General features: G+C 42.8%; 1 protein-coding gene across 1 annotated transcript in view; it reads right to left on the bottom strand.

Annotated features, from left to right (window-relative positions):
* The window catches only part of rasa2 (RAS p21 protein activator 2), a 196659-nt gene that overhangs the window by 21199 nt on the left and 161034 nt on the right, over positions 1-14426 (bottom strand). The window contains exon 20 of the mRNA XM_084332855.1: positions 39-121. Within this exon, the coding sequence (XP_084188981.1) occupies positions 39-121 (83 nt within the window). The remainder of the gene's footprint in view (positions 1-38; positions 122-14426) is intronic.

The raw sequence follows: 14426 nt of genomic DNA, 5'->3' as shown, positions 1-14426 counted from the left end.
TCACGCATTAAGAGACTATTTGTTTGTTTTTTTCTTACATTTTTGCGGTTAAAGGCACTTTCTTCCAGTTTCTCCACCGCCCGGATATCCTTGACATCGATGATGCAGAGTGCTTCTTTCCCTAGACAGCAGAACACACGGGCAACATGAGGATCTGTGAACCAAATATGCAGAATAAATTATGCTTTTCAATATAATGCTTTTGCAAACGATCGGTTCCCTCTTGTATCTGTAGAACAAATACAATGAGCTCACAGGCATCTCTGTACATGGTACACGTGGAGGGATGGTGGTGCTGTTGCACTGTTGCCTCACATCAAACCCCAGCAGGGGGGCTTTCTGTGTAGAGTTTGCATGTTCTCCCTGTGTTTGCGTGAGTTTCCTCTGGGTATTCCGGGTTCCTCCCACATCAAAGGACATGCATGCTAAGGTTTTTCTGCCATTGCCCTTGACCATGTACTTGCATTACAACGAGTTGGTTCGCGGGCATCGCACTGTGTGGCTGCCCACTGCTCCTAAATAGTTAGGATGGGTCAAATGCAGATGACAAATTTCCCCAAGGAGATTAATAAAGATGATTAGGGAAGATGATTGAGAGAGACAATCGAGGTATCAGGAATATAAATTACAGGCAAACACGCAAGGTGCCAACTTGCTCATCGGAGTAGTTCTGGGTGAAGTGTCTTGCTCAAGGGCACTTCTGACTACCAGCCGACACAGTACCAACTGAGCCACTGTCACGCCATCGTCTGCTGCTGCCGTCTCTGAACAGATATGGCTTTGGCCACATAGAGAGAATGAATCAGTCATGCCTCAATCTGGTAAATTAGTTTAATATTTTCCCAACACTGAGAACATTTTAGAAATGCTACATATTTAGTGGTTTCTTCGGCAAAGACATGTTCAGGGGACCTCAAAGAATAAAGCGTTGAAAATAACCAAAATATGTCCCCTTCAAGTCCACTGTGAACATGTCAGATCAAATAAGAGTTGGCAAATTATCGTATTGAAAACGACAACTGAAAACAGAGGAGTCAAGTGAAAATAATAACAGCCACAGGGGTCAATTCCTGTTCTCCCTTTTGATAATCACATTATGTCATGTTCTCTCTTTTCACACCGCCAACAGTCATTTGATCAGTTATGCAACATTATGTGCATGTGTTTATTTCTCTTCCCTGTTGCACGTCATAGACTTCATGGAGGTTTTCCTACACGTGGATCAATACAGTCTACTGGAATATAAACTACAACTAAGAGTCTAATGGAATATAAACTACAACTAAGAGTCTAATGGAATATAAACTATAACTAAGAGTCTAATGGAATATAAACTACAACTAAGAGTAATGGAATATAAACTAACTAAGAGTCTAATGGAATATAAACTACAACTAAGAGTCTAATGGAATATAAACTACAACTTAGAGTCTAATGGAATATAAACTATAAAAAACTAAGAGTCTAATGGAATATAAACTATAACTAAGAGTCTAATGGAAACTACAACTAAGAGTCGAATGGAATATAAACTACAACTAAGAGTCTAATGGAATATAAACTATAACTAAAGAGTCTAATGGAATATAAACTACAACTAATTCTAATGGAATATAAACTACAACTAAGAGTAATGGAATATAAACTACAACTAAGAGTAATGGAATATAAACTACAACTAAAGGGGTCCCCACACGGCGAGCGATTTTAGCCAGGCGACCGATTTTTTTAGCGAGCCGACAGACAGAATTGTATCGCCTCCATTGTTATGAATGAGAGAACACACACGGCAGGAGATTTTGAAGCGACGGTCGGCAAGCTATTTCTGTCGCCTCGCTAAATATCGCCTCAATCCTATTTTTTGAGGCGACGGCACACGGACAATGAGGAAATAACATGACTTCTACAGTAGAAGTAGTGCAGAAGTTCTACTGGTGTATCATTTGTACACCTTTAATGTATCAATACATTCATTGATCAATAACCTACGTATTATTACCATGCTACTTATGTTTATTATTATTAACGGGAACAATTTAAATAAATAACGTTAGTTTGAGAAGCTATAGTGGCCGCTTGTCATTAACTAATAAATGAACAATGCGCCACGATGCACCTACTAGTGTTTAATACTCGGGTAACAAAAGAAGTTGTGGATGTTGACAGAGTTTAATGTCCAGGCTGCAGCTGATGTAGTTTGTAAGGTTTATTGTCCAAAGAAAATGATGGTTGAGAACAAAACACTTTGCGTCTTCCGTGAAAAAAACACTCTTTCAGCAGCTGCATAACAATACTTGTCCAATCGGTGGTAATGAACGTATCGTAGCGATCAGGCATGCAGTAATGTCAGGAAGAATGAGGAGAGGTTGTATTCGTATAGTGGTTTAATTCCAGCTCAATATGGGTTTTACAGGTTAATACTCCCTCGTAACGCACAACACAGCTACCTGCTATTAAATACGCTTGCTTCACAACAACATAACGGGTCCGTCCTCCTATATCTCCCGTGGGGAAGCAAATAACCACACCCCCAGCTAGACAGAGCGACGGTCGCCCCTGGTGTGGAGGGGCAAGCGATTGTCTTTGAGCAACAGGCGATCGCATCGCCAGGCGACGTCGGTCGCCCGCCGTGTGCAGACCACTTAAGAGTCTAATGGAATATAAACTACAACCAAGAGTCTAATGGAATATAAACTACATCTAATGGAATATAAACTACAACTAAGAGTCTAATGGAATATAAACTACAACTAAGAGTCTAATGGAATATAAACTACAACTAAGAGTCTAATGGAATATAAACTACAACTAAGAGCTAATGGAATATAAACTACAACTTTAATGGAAAAGTTCTGATTGTTGGAACGCTGGCCCCATTTCTTAGTTAACAACGATGCTGTCGATTGGTAGCGGGGAAGACGTCCCTTGTAGTCCCTTCCAAGTTGCCACAAATTGGAGTGCCACTGCCCCCTACAACCCTCACCCTCGATCAAGGAGTACTAAAGACTTTAACCCCCTCCTCCCCGGGAGTGTTCTCAGCCAGGCCATTGATCTCATATTTCACTCATCTGTCTCGTTAATTAATGCATATTGATCATGAAGATCTGTGCATAACAAAGAAGAAGAGAAGATATGGCCGACCAGTAAACAATAGAGGTAAGGTACATTATCTTCATGCTCCGTTCACTCCGCGATAACATGACACAATTTGATTGGCGGACACAGAGCTTGGCTGTATACACACACGCTGATTAACCCTTGTACACTAGTTGAAGTAGTGACATAATAAGTGTGATTTGGTGCTCGTGTTTATTTGCCTATCGTCTGTGTGTCAGCGTGTGTCTCTTCTTTGCAAAATAGCTAAATAACCACCATGGATCGTTAGTTAATTGTCGAGCGGAAGTGCGGTGTATCCTGTAATGGAGCGAGCTGATCCTTTATCAGGCCAGGCGCGAGTCGATTCCTTAACACTTTCCGTGCCGCGGGTCCGGTGCCCCGGAACCCTGTTGCGTGCCACCACCCACTTCAATGATAGAGCGCTCATATTTGCGAACGCATAAACTATATCTTAAATTATGGCTATGTGTATAATATGGCCGTCGCTTATCAATGACTTGTTTGCAGTCAACATTGTCGAAACGAATTTTTTTTTATTTAATCTGTTAATTTCCGTTTTATACCATTTAGAAAAACGCTCGTTTTATGAAAGTTCCAGAAGATTCTGTGATAAACGCCATTTACTGGAATATACTGGAATACACAAGAAACGTTGTAATTTTTCTGCCTATTTATGAATCATTTTCAAATAAACGCTAGATTATGCACGCTATAGAAGCGGGCTGAAAAATCGATTATCCATTTCCTGATCAGCACACACACACAGGGCCCACGTTGATATCTCTGTGAAAAAAGCTCTGATTATCCTAAGACTGGTAAAATAGATTCCTTACCTCAGATCATCCAAAAAGATTATTCCAATTCCTGATCGCCATTCCAAATATCGATCGCGTTTATTGATCCAACGCTGGGTGGTCGAAACACCGATTCCACACTGTTCTGATGGTGGGCGATGACTCCAGTAGGCTCGGATTACATGCCTGAGAAGTCAAATGTGGAAGCAGGATTTCCCCCCCCATCATGCGTTTCATTCAGTCTAATCTAATGGGGTGCAGTACCACAGGGAGAGACGATAGGGGGCGGTATTTTCCCGATGGAGCTCAGAGAGAGTTCCAGTGGTAAACGGGAGGCTAGATTGATGAAATATGAATGGAAATCGCTAATAAAATTAAAAATAAACGATTAGGCGGCTAGGTGGCGCAGTGGGCAAGGCGCTCGCCACCAACGCAGGATATGCTGGGTTCGAGCTTGGCTGGTCGTTCATACTAATACAATTGGCAGTATTAGGGGGTGGGAAGCTGGTGGGTGGGGATCGGACGTTGTGGACAGCGACTCCTACAGGTCGGTTGGTGCGCCTGCGCAGTAGAATCAGGAAGCGATGAGGCGTGTACCACTTCCGCAATGCATTTGATTTCCGGGGTTGGCCTGATTGGCCGAGACGGCCACGTGACGCGCGTGGCACGCCCCCGCGGCAGCGCGCTACTGCTGGAGTTCACTTCGCCTTTCACATCGCTGCCGTTGGCGAAAGCAGGATGAGAGCGTAGATTTAGCTGTGTATCATTTAATCATTTATCATTTAACATTTGAAAGGCATACATTGTTGTCATACAGAAGTACAGAATACTTTTATCCAAAATGCTTCTTACTGTTACACTGTTAGAGACTGTGCTAGACAAATGAATGACTAATTCGGTCAGAAATAACGTAACTAATAACGTTAGTAAGCACTGCTTATATGCTTATTATGTCTGCGGGGTACAGTAAACGTTTCTCCTGGTACATTCTGAAGAGCACACCGCTGTATGTTGGAGAACCAGCGGTCTTCCGCTCCTCCTCACTCGAGTGAGAGCAAAGCCGTGCACAGCTCAGCCCTGTGTGAGACGCGAGCAGGAAGAAGGAGATGGGAGTCCTTCCAATCGGAATATGTTGTTTCTTTACACATATGTTGGATTATGAATATGTCTTTATAGCTACAAATGAATGACTAATTCGGTCAGAAAGCAGTAACACAACAGTTGCAATAAGCATGGCATAAGCCCCAATAAGACCGTCACCAGAGCTCAGCGATGCCACTCGCGTGAGCATATTCTCCCCGCTGGTGATCGCAGCACGGAGGGTCGCGGACCAGCCTGGCAGCATAGCTATAAAGACAAGCCCCCAAAATAAACCCATGCAGAACTTTTCAATAATAATAATAATTATTATAACTTATTGCATGCGTTCTTCTGAAATGGATTATATATTGCTGTTAGAACAGTTAGATGCTGGCTGCCCAGGCCGTACACATATAACTCATATTTACAACCTCTCCTCTCTTCTCTGTATAGATGTAGCAGTACTGTCTATCTGTATGTCATGTATGTCATATATGTTATGATGAATTGAAAATGGGGGACCCTGATGTAAACAAGACGTTCAGTCTTGACAAAGCCTACTTTGCTGGAACGATTTATTTTTCGCACTATACAGTACGTATACGTATAAGTACAAGTATAAGTACAAGCAGTGGTGCGTTATTGAAATCAACTGGGATTGCACGCACCTAATGGTGCCACGTGCACGCGTGCTCCCGGCGCGTGCGCGCGCTCCCGCGAATGCCCATAAATGTCCCCTTGCTTGAGCAGCAGACTACAGACGCTTCCTAATTGCCTCTACGAATGGAATGTAACACATGTCATTCACAAAAAGTTAGGTGTGAATGTATCTGAGAACGTATTTAACACACCTGACGACCGGCGCTATTGATATGCAAATAGCGAGTACGTATGTGGGCTTGCACGGAGTGCAACCCCGTCCCATGAACAACGTATGCCTGAGTACAAGTATAAGTCTTTATTTGTGATCAGATTAACACACACACATGCGATGAGCGACCCACAGGAACACACACACACATGCACTGAGTCGTGAGACGTGTGTGTGTGTGTCATTTTGAGATCGCAAAGTGCTTCCTGTTGAATATATCAGACAGCGATCAGATGGAAAAACTTGGCTGTTTTACACCCGCCTCATTCGCCTTATAAGGAGATGGTGGGCGTGTCTATATGCAAATGAATTTAGCGCGAACACGCTTTTGAGTTTAAGAATGAGTGGGATTCATGCAAATCTCCTGGATACGCACATATTTCGACGTTAAGAACGGCTTGATGAATGTGGCGGTGGCTTTTCTTATTGTTCTCTTAACAGACAGGTAAGCAAGAATATAAGAAAAATAATAAGAGAGTATTGTTGAATGAGGCCCAATTGTAAATACTAAATGCAAATACCAAACTGTCACTTGGTGGGAGACTAGCTTCAATATTGATAATCAACAGAATAGATTCTGAGGGACTAGTAAGGGTAACTAATTAAATTAAGCCGTTTTATTGTGAGTTACTTTATGAAGGTCCGGGGGAGATAATAATGGTCCAAAGGTTTTGCAAAATCCCAACAACTGGGTCAATTTACAATCCTAATCTATTCTTCCTAATCCTTTTGTCTTCCAGTAGGTGCCAAGCAGAACCTGACCTCAAACCACAACTATTGAGGCAGAGTGAACAGACTCCCTTTGGACAAACTGTGGTAAATCTATAGGCCAGTTAAAAGTGCTATAGATAAAAAATGTATGTTAATCATTTATTATAATACACCAACAGAGCTTTTAGAACGGTGCAGAATAAAATAATTGCTTTCCCCCCCCAAACAATTATTGATTAATGAATTTATCATACTTTTTTTTTTTGGCGGGTTCAAAATGAATGTTGTTTACATTGCGTGCATCAGGGAGCAAAGGGGATGGCTCTATTGCACAAAATGCTAATTAAATGAAATTGTTTAAATCCTTTATCAAGCCTTTTGACTCCACAGCTACAAGATATGACACCAAAACCATAACAGCAGAACTCACAGAACCAAAGCAACAGGGGGGTTTTAGATCAAAGAGAACCGGGGAACCTCCATCCTCTTCACAGTAATACAATTCTTTTGAACTGCATCTACCCGGTCAGGTCACGTTAGATCTATGGGAACCAATTTATCTTTAGACCTTAGATTAAGCAGGTAGGGAAGATACTGTAAAACTAAAAAGAGCCGGTTCTCTACTTACTTGCTGATTTGAGTATGTTCATGTTAATAAAGGCTAATCCCCCATTAGAAGCCAGATCTAAATTAATCAGTAATCCAAAGTAGCAGGAACTCCCTCTAACTCTCTCTCTCTCTTCCTCCTAGGTGTGAAAACATGCCACCAAGACAACAGTACAGAAGGTAGAGACCGAACCCAAGCTATTAAATTAAGTTCTACAGTTACAGTAACCATAGTGTATGGCAGGGGTGGCCAACCCGCGGCTCGCGAGCTGCATGCAGCTTTTTGCCCGTCAATGTGCGGCTCTTCCATCCATAAAAAATTTAAATAACTTTTTTTTTTTAACTTTTTTTTTAATGTCACTCATTCCATAAGGACGTAGAATAAACATTTAAAAAAAATTAAATGGTCCATTTGCATGTTCTTGGTATCTGAATCTAGGGACATATATGGATCAGTGTCAGAAATAGTGTGTATGTTACTAGGCTTGAGTAAATTGTAATGAACCAAAGGAGAATATCAATTATATTTAAAAAAAAAAATTATCTTTGACTGAATAACACCATGCTAAAATTTACCAGACCTGAAAAATCTAAGCAAATGAATAAAGGGAAGATGATTAAACAGAAGGTTTTGTAGATACAATACTGAATTCTATCATCTTTTTTATAATGTAAATTTCTCCACCATTTTTAATCGTATTGCAACACCGTTTTTTGCAAGACGTTCACAGAAAGGTAGAGAAACTAAGGCTATGGTTAGACTAGTGTATTTTTTATACGTTTTTGACGACGTTTGATGTCCTATCTACACAGAAATGCGTTTTTTGGCGTTTTTTTGTGGATACGGCTGAAACGCAAAATTGTGTTTGCGTTTGGAGATACGCAAAAAAAACGCTTCGACAACAGCGTGTAGTCAGCACGGAGCAGTTGTTGCGAAAACGCCCATGCGCAGTAGATACCATCTGCGTGCCCTTCCGGTGACAACAGTGTGTGTGTTTGGGACAGAGCTCCGTGTCCCAAATAGCTTCAGCTACCATGTGTTGTCAAGTTATTGTTATAAGGACCCCAGTCCAAGCTACAACAGTCTGCATTCCCTTAACAATTGTTTGTATTGAGCCGTATTGTATTGTACCCATATGCAATATGGGTACAATAGTTTACATCCATTCATTCTGCTAGCATTACCGATTGCATGAGCAGCTGGCTAACGTGAGCTATCAGGATTCAGACCCTGTTAGCTCAGAGTTCCTCTTTCAACTTAACAAGCATTAAACAAAATGGCCCAGTCATCTATTCACCTTTGTTTAATACACACAGCGTTGTCTCTAATGTTATCCAACTACTGATAGCTCGCGATATCATCAGTTTCGTGCTGGCTAAGTAGCGTGAGCTAACGTTAGCTTCTAGCCACAATGCTATATTGTTATAATGGCATACTCCATTGACGTTAGCATGCAGCTAACAATGCTACCGATCGTTTTTTAGACTAAACTATCCACTCTTGGTGGTCACTTGTGTTGATGTTAGTTTTGTTTCATCAACAAATGACAGGCAGAACACAGTGAATGTATCCGTTTTGTTTATTGCACTTTTATTAGGCTTTGCTGAAAAATTATTGCTGCATTGAGTGCATCTTGCATTGCAAGATGGTGGCGCGGCATAGGCGCCTGCCTTATTGACATTTTCTTTGCTGGAGCTTCCACCAGGAAGTGTATTGGCACATTCGTTCTGATTGGTTGAAATTGCCTTCATGTTTGCCACCTACTGCCACCTACTGCTTTGGCAGTGTACTACATCAGTGTGCTCGGCTGACAAAAACGGAAAAAAAACGAAAGTGTGACTCGAGGCGCATGACGTCGCGGCGATACGCGGCGATACGTATAAGAAAACAATACGAAATGATACGAAAGGTGTAACCTCAGCCTAACTGCGTTCTGTTTTATGGCAATAACGTTCAGGTTTGTGGGAGATAATCCCAAAAAATAAGAGAAATATAAAAGTAAATCCAGAAGTCAGATGATTGACAGGGGCTGGTGTGTAGGGTAGTTTTTCGAAATTCGAAAGCCCTGAGTCTCTTCCTTCAAAAGACTACACTCACTTTTGGCTGTGCCACTTCCTCCTGTCAATATGCGCCGGTTTCCGACTCAATGCCCTGAGATTTCTATAATCTTATATTTCACTAATAACAGTTAAAATAATTGGTAAACAAACGTAATGCTGAAAATATACACTTTTACTGTATATCTCGGGCTTAAGAGGTTAACCCTGTGAGGCCCAAATTAAAAAGACATTAGCAACTTCAGAGGCCAGAGGGTGGGACATATAAACACATTTACTATCAAATAGCATTGTGAGGCTGAACAACAGGACCAATTGACTATATATGTGCTTAACATTTTTTTAATTTTTAAAATTTTAAGTGATTTTGTAATTTTTCAACCGTGGGTCTCACAGGGTACCTTTAACCCTGTGAGGCCCAAATAAAAAAGACATTAGCAACTTCAGAGGCCAGAGGGTGAGACCTACAGTATAAACACATGAAGGGTGCCGTGACTGAAAAAATATATATATGGTGTGGCTCTTTGTGGTACCACAGTAATTTTTGTGGCTCTTAGTCTCTGACTGGTTGGCCACCCCTGGTGTATGGCAATAGTAACAATATTATGAACACATACTATTAGTAGCAATACCAATAGTGATAGGAACAGCTACATTACATTTACCATTTACATTTAGTAATTTAGCTGACACTTTTATCCAAAGGTCCGGACGGCATCCCCGGCCGCGTCCTAAAAGTCTGTGCCGACCAACTGGCCCCAGTATTCACTGACATATTTAACCTGTCCTTAGAACAGGCTGTCATCCCCACCTGCCTGAAGAAGTCCACTATTATCCCTGTACCCAAAAAATCCAAGCCTGCTTGCCTCAACGACTACCGCCCTGTAGCTCTCACCTCCATAGCCATGAAGTGCTTTGAGAAGCTAGTAAAGGGCTACATCTGCTCCTCCCTCCCCATCAACATGGACCCCCTGCAATTTGCATACCGCCCCAACAGGTCCACGGAGGACGCCATAGCCCATGTGCTGCACACAGCAGCATCACACCTGGACAAGAGGCAGGGGAACTATGTGAGAATGCTATTCATCGACTACAGCTCGGCATTCAATACCATAGTCCCCTCTAGAGCTGCCGCGGTATTGATTATTTCCTTACCGCACAAATTTGCAAAATATTTCCTACCGCCGCGGTTATTACCGCATGCACACAAAATTAAAAAAAAAAGTTTGAATGCATTTTTTTTTTAGTAGTAGTAGTCTACTCTTTATAGCATATAGCCTGCCTCTAGTCTAAATGTCTATTTTTAGAGGATGACTTTGCAGCATGAATATTGTTTGGGATTCGGCAAGTACGCATTAGTTATTGAAAGTGAAACACGGATTCGAAGTTTACCCTCTGGTCGTGCGCCGTTCACTCGGTGTCGCGGGCAGGGGTGGTTACCCCTAACCCTTTCTTATTATTATTACTATAAAGTTACTACTTTATAATAAAGGCATTCGTTTTGTGGCATTAACATTATATAGTTATACGTTCAATAACATCAGCGTATTTACCGGACAATAGCAAGGCAAGCAATACTCTATTCATATCTCAGTTCCTTTCTTTGCTCAGAGCGTGCTGAGTTGTCCCATTCTGCGGTCTGTTAATAAAGTTTTCAATCAGACAAGTGTATAGAACGAAGGGCTTTTATTATAACATTCGTTGCAGACAGTAAAATCATTATGTCTCGTTTAGTACTCCTTAGGAGCGATCGTAGTCCACTCCGGCGGAGAGTTAAAGCTAACGTTATTAGCCGTGTTGTGATGATCTGACATTCAGGAAGTAAAAACCTAATACGCGCTTGCCGATTGGTGGTAACACACTGCATGACGCTACAACGTGTGACGCGTCTCTCTTCTGACCAATCAGTGGTCTGCAATGTTTCACGTGACTTTTCTGGTACCCAATAGGGTCGCTTGGAACCTCGATAGATGAGTAGGGTATATCTGCAGAGCCGCAAGCCCAACGAGAGGAGGGTAATTTATTATTATTATTATAAAAAACAGCGGTGACGCGGTATTCAGCCTACTCTGCGGTGGCCGTGATGTAACAGCGATACCGCGGTAATGCGGTAATCGCGGCAGCTCTAGTCCCCTCCATACTCATAGCCAAGCTCAGGGACCTGGGTTTGAACTATGACCTCTGCCAGTGGGTCTTGGACTTCCTGACTGGCAGACCCCAGGTGGTGAGAGCAGGCAACTGCACCTCCTCATCCATCACCCTCAACATAGGGGCCCCCCAGGGCTGTGTTCTGAGTCCCCTCCTCTACTCCCTGTACACACACGACTGTGTGGCTCAGCGGAGTAGCAATACAATCATCAAATTTGCTGACGACACAGTGGTGGTGGGCCTGATCTCTGCCAACGACGAGAGGGCCTACCTGGAAGAGGTCAAGGTCCTGGCGGGATGGTGCCAGGAAAACAGCCTCTCCCTGAACGTCAGCAAAACAAAGGAGATGATTGTGGACTTCAGGAGGTCGGGGGTCAAGGACTACAGCCCCCTCAGCATCGACGGGGCACCGGTTGAGAGAGTCAACAGCTTTAAGTACCTCGGAGCCTACATATCCGAGGACTTGACATGGACCACACACATTGACAGTGTTGTGAAGAAGGCACGACAACGCCTCTACTTCCTCAGGCGCCTAAGGAAGTTCCAAGTCAGTCAGAAGATCCTTAAGAACTTCTACTCATGTACAATAGAGAGCATCTTGACCGGCAACATCACCTCCTGGCACTGCACAAGACCGAAGCAGACTACAAAGAGTGACACGTTCAGCCGAACGCACAATTGGAGGGGGGCTCCCCACCCTCCAGAACATTTACAACAAGCGTTGCAAGGGCAAGGCTAAGAGAATCATTAAAGACTCCAGTCACCCGAACAACTGCCTCTTTGAACTGCTGCGGTCAGGCAAGCGATACCGGAGTCTCAAGGCGAGCACAGAAAGACTCAGAAGAAGCTTCTATCCCCAGGCCATCAGGCTGCTAAACGAACAATGAACACTACACAACAACAACCACCAAACGCACATAGCACACACATCCACACGCACACACTCACTTTAAACAAACACACTGTAGCACCCACTACACACACTTTATAGCACACACCCACTTTAAACAAACACACTGTAGCACCCACTCCCCACACTTTATATTTATTGATGAAGGATTGCACTACAACTCGTACACCTTACTGTAAATTGTACCTAAATTGTACCTCATCCCATTTCTGCTTTGCACTATATAGTACTGTACATTAGTACACTGCATAGTATTGTATATTATATGGTAACTCAGAACATTGTACATATGTCTATACCGAACACTGACCTCATTTTCTTCTTCTAAATTACATGCTATACTATGTTATTTGATACTATCTTGTCTAGCACAGTCTCTGGAGCGTAACAGTAAGAAGCATTTTGTATGAAAGTATTCTGTACTTCTGTATGACAACTATTAAAGAAACTTGAACTTGAACTTGAAACAAAGATACTTACAACAAGTCAGCAGGAGGGGTACACCTCTAGCGGCTAAGGGTAAGTGGTATTGTTCGTCAAATAGTGTCGAACTTCAGTGCTACAATCTTGAGTATAGTAGTATAGACATATTAGCATAGTAGGTAGTAGTATAGGCATAGTAGAAAAGTCCATAATAGTAAAAGACAGTTATTTTTTAAATTCAGATATTGATTGAAGAAGTGTGTTTTTTAAGTCAACGGCAGAAAATTGCGCAGGTTTCAGCTATCCTGACTGTGGTGGGAAGTTCGTTCCACCATCGTGGAGCGAGGACAGAGTAGCCTGCTTCGCTTCAATGACTACCCCAAGAGCCTGAATAGGAGTGGGTCTCAGGCGGCCAGAAGATGCAGAGCGGAGAGGTCTTGAGGGTGTGTAGTTAGAGACCATTGAGGTAGGAGGGAGCAGTTTCCCCTCGTAGCACGGTATGCCAGGTCAATAACCTTGAAGCGGACTCTGTCCTTTTAGGTTGTGAAAGTAGAAATACCTCATGCAAAACCTCTTGGGTCTCATGGAGGTGAGGAAAGGTCAAGTGATGCGTGTGTCATGGTTGGCCACACTCTCCGTTACGTTCTTTATCCACGACACGCCACGAGCCAAACCCAATCCCATCACCCATCCAGATCTTGGCCACACCACACAGCTCTCTGCAAATGCCCTGTCCTCCAGTGCCTTACAGATGGGTAGTCTTCATTTGAATAACTCTGCTAGCCATAAATCAACACCGCTCTTAAATAATCAATTGATACGGTACATCTGGCACTGTTTACAAACCCAGCAGGAATCTTGAGCAGGGCTTGAGATTCATCTCATAAAAGCGTCTTCAGTTCAGTGACACACCCAGAACCATCTGTAAACATTAGTCATGTGACCAGGAGAACACACATTGGAAAATTCTAAATGCAGGTAAACATTAATCTGTATCAAATTAAATGAGAATGATTTTTCCATTTTTTTTAATCCATTATATCGATGGCTGAAACGCAAAACCTCCTATCTGAAATTTTAACTTTGAGAAACTAAAAAGATTTTTTTTTAATCCACTTTTTCTCCTCATTTTCCATTTTTCTCCCATCCCAATTTCACTGTTTCCAATTCTCCCCTCCCCTGTCTTGAACGTTACTCGCATATGCCCCCCACAGGTCGGTCGTAGGAAGGATAGAAGCCTTGCATCACGTGTCCCCTCCGGTACACGAGGAGGCAGCCTGTCACATCTTTTCACCTGCCAGCGCGGACTCTCATTGGCGAGGTGTAACGTGTGGGAGGCTCACACTACCCCCGCTATTTCCTGTCTCTGCTGTGCAGGCGTCCCCCAACCGACCTGTAGGAGTCGCTGTCCACAACGTCCAGATTACCACCCATCGACTTCCACCCGCTGACTCTGCCAATTGAGTTAGTATGACGGACGGCCCAAGCCGGAGGCAACGCCGACAGCCGGATTTGAACCCGGTGTCTCTTGCGTTGGTGACAAGCTCAATGTCCACTGCGCCACCCAGCCGCCCCAGAAATTTTAAAGATTTGTTGTTTTCTTGCAGAATGCTATTTTCTGAAGGATACTCAATACAATACACTGCTTTTGGAAAATATATTGCAGACTGAATAGGTGCAGATAGGTTTCTCATCATCCAAAGTGAAA

The sequence above is a fragment of the Notolepis coatsorum genome, assembly GCF_963971535.1.
Source record: "Notolepis coatsorum genome assembly, chromosome: 1".
NCBI lineage: Eukaryota > Metazoa > Chordata > Actinopteri > Aulopiformes > Paralepididae > Notolepis > Notolepis coatsorum.
Note: the sequence above shows the minus strand (reverse complement) of the source record. Positions and strands in the feature narration are given on the sequence as shown.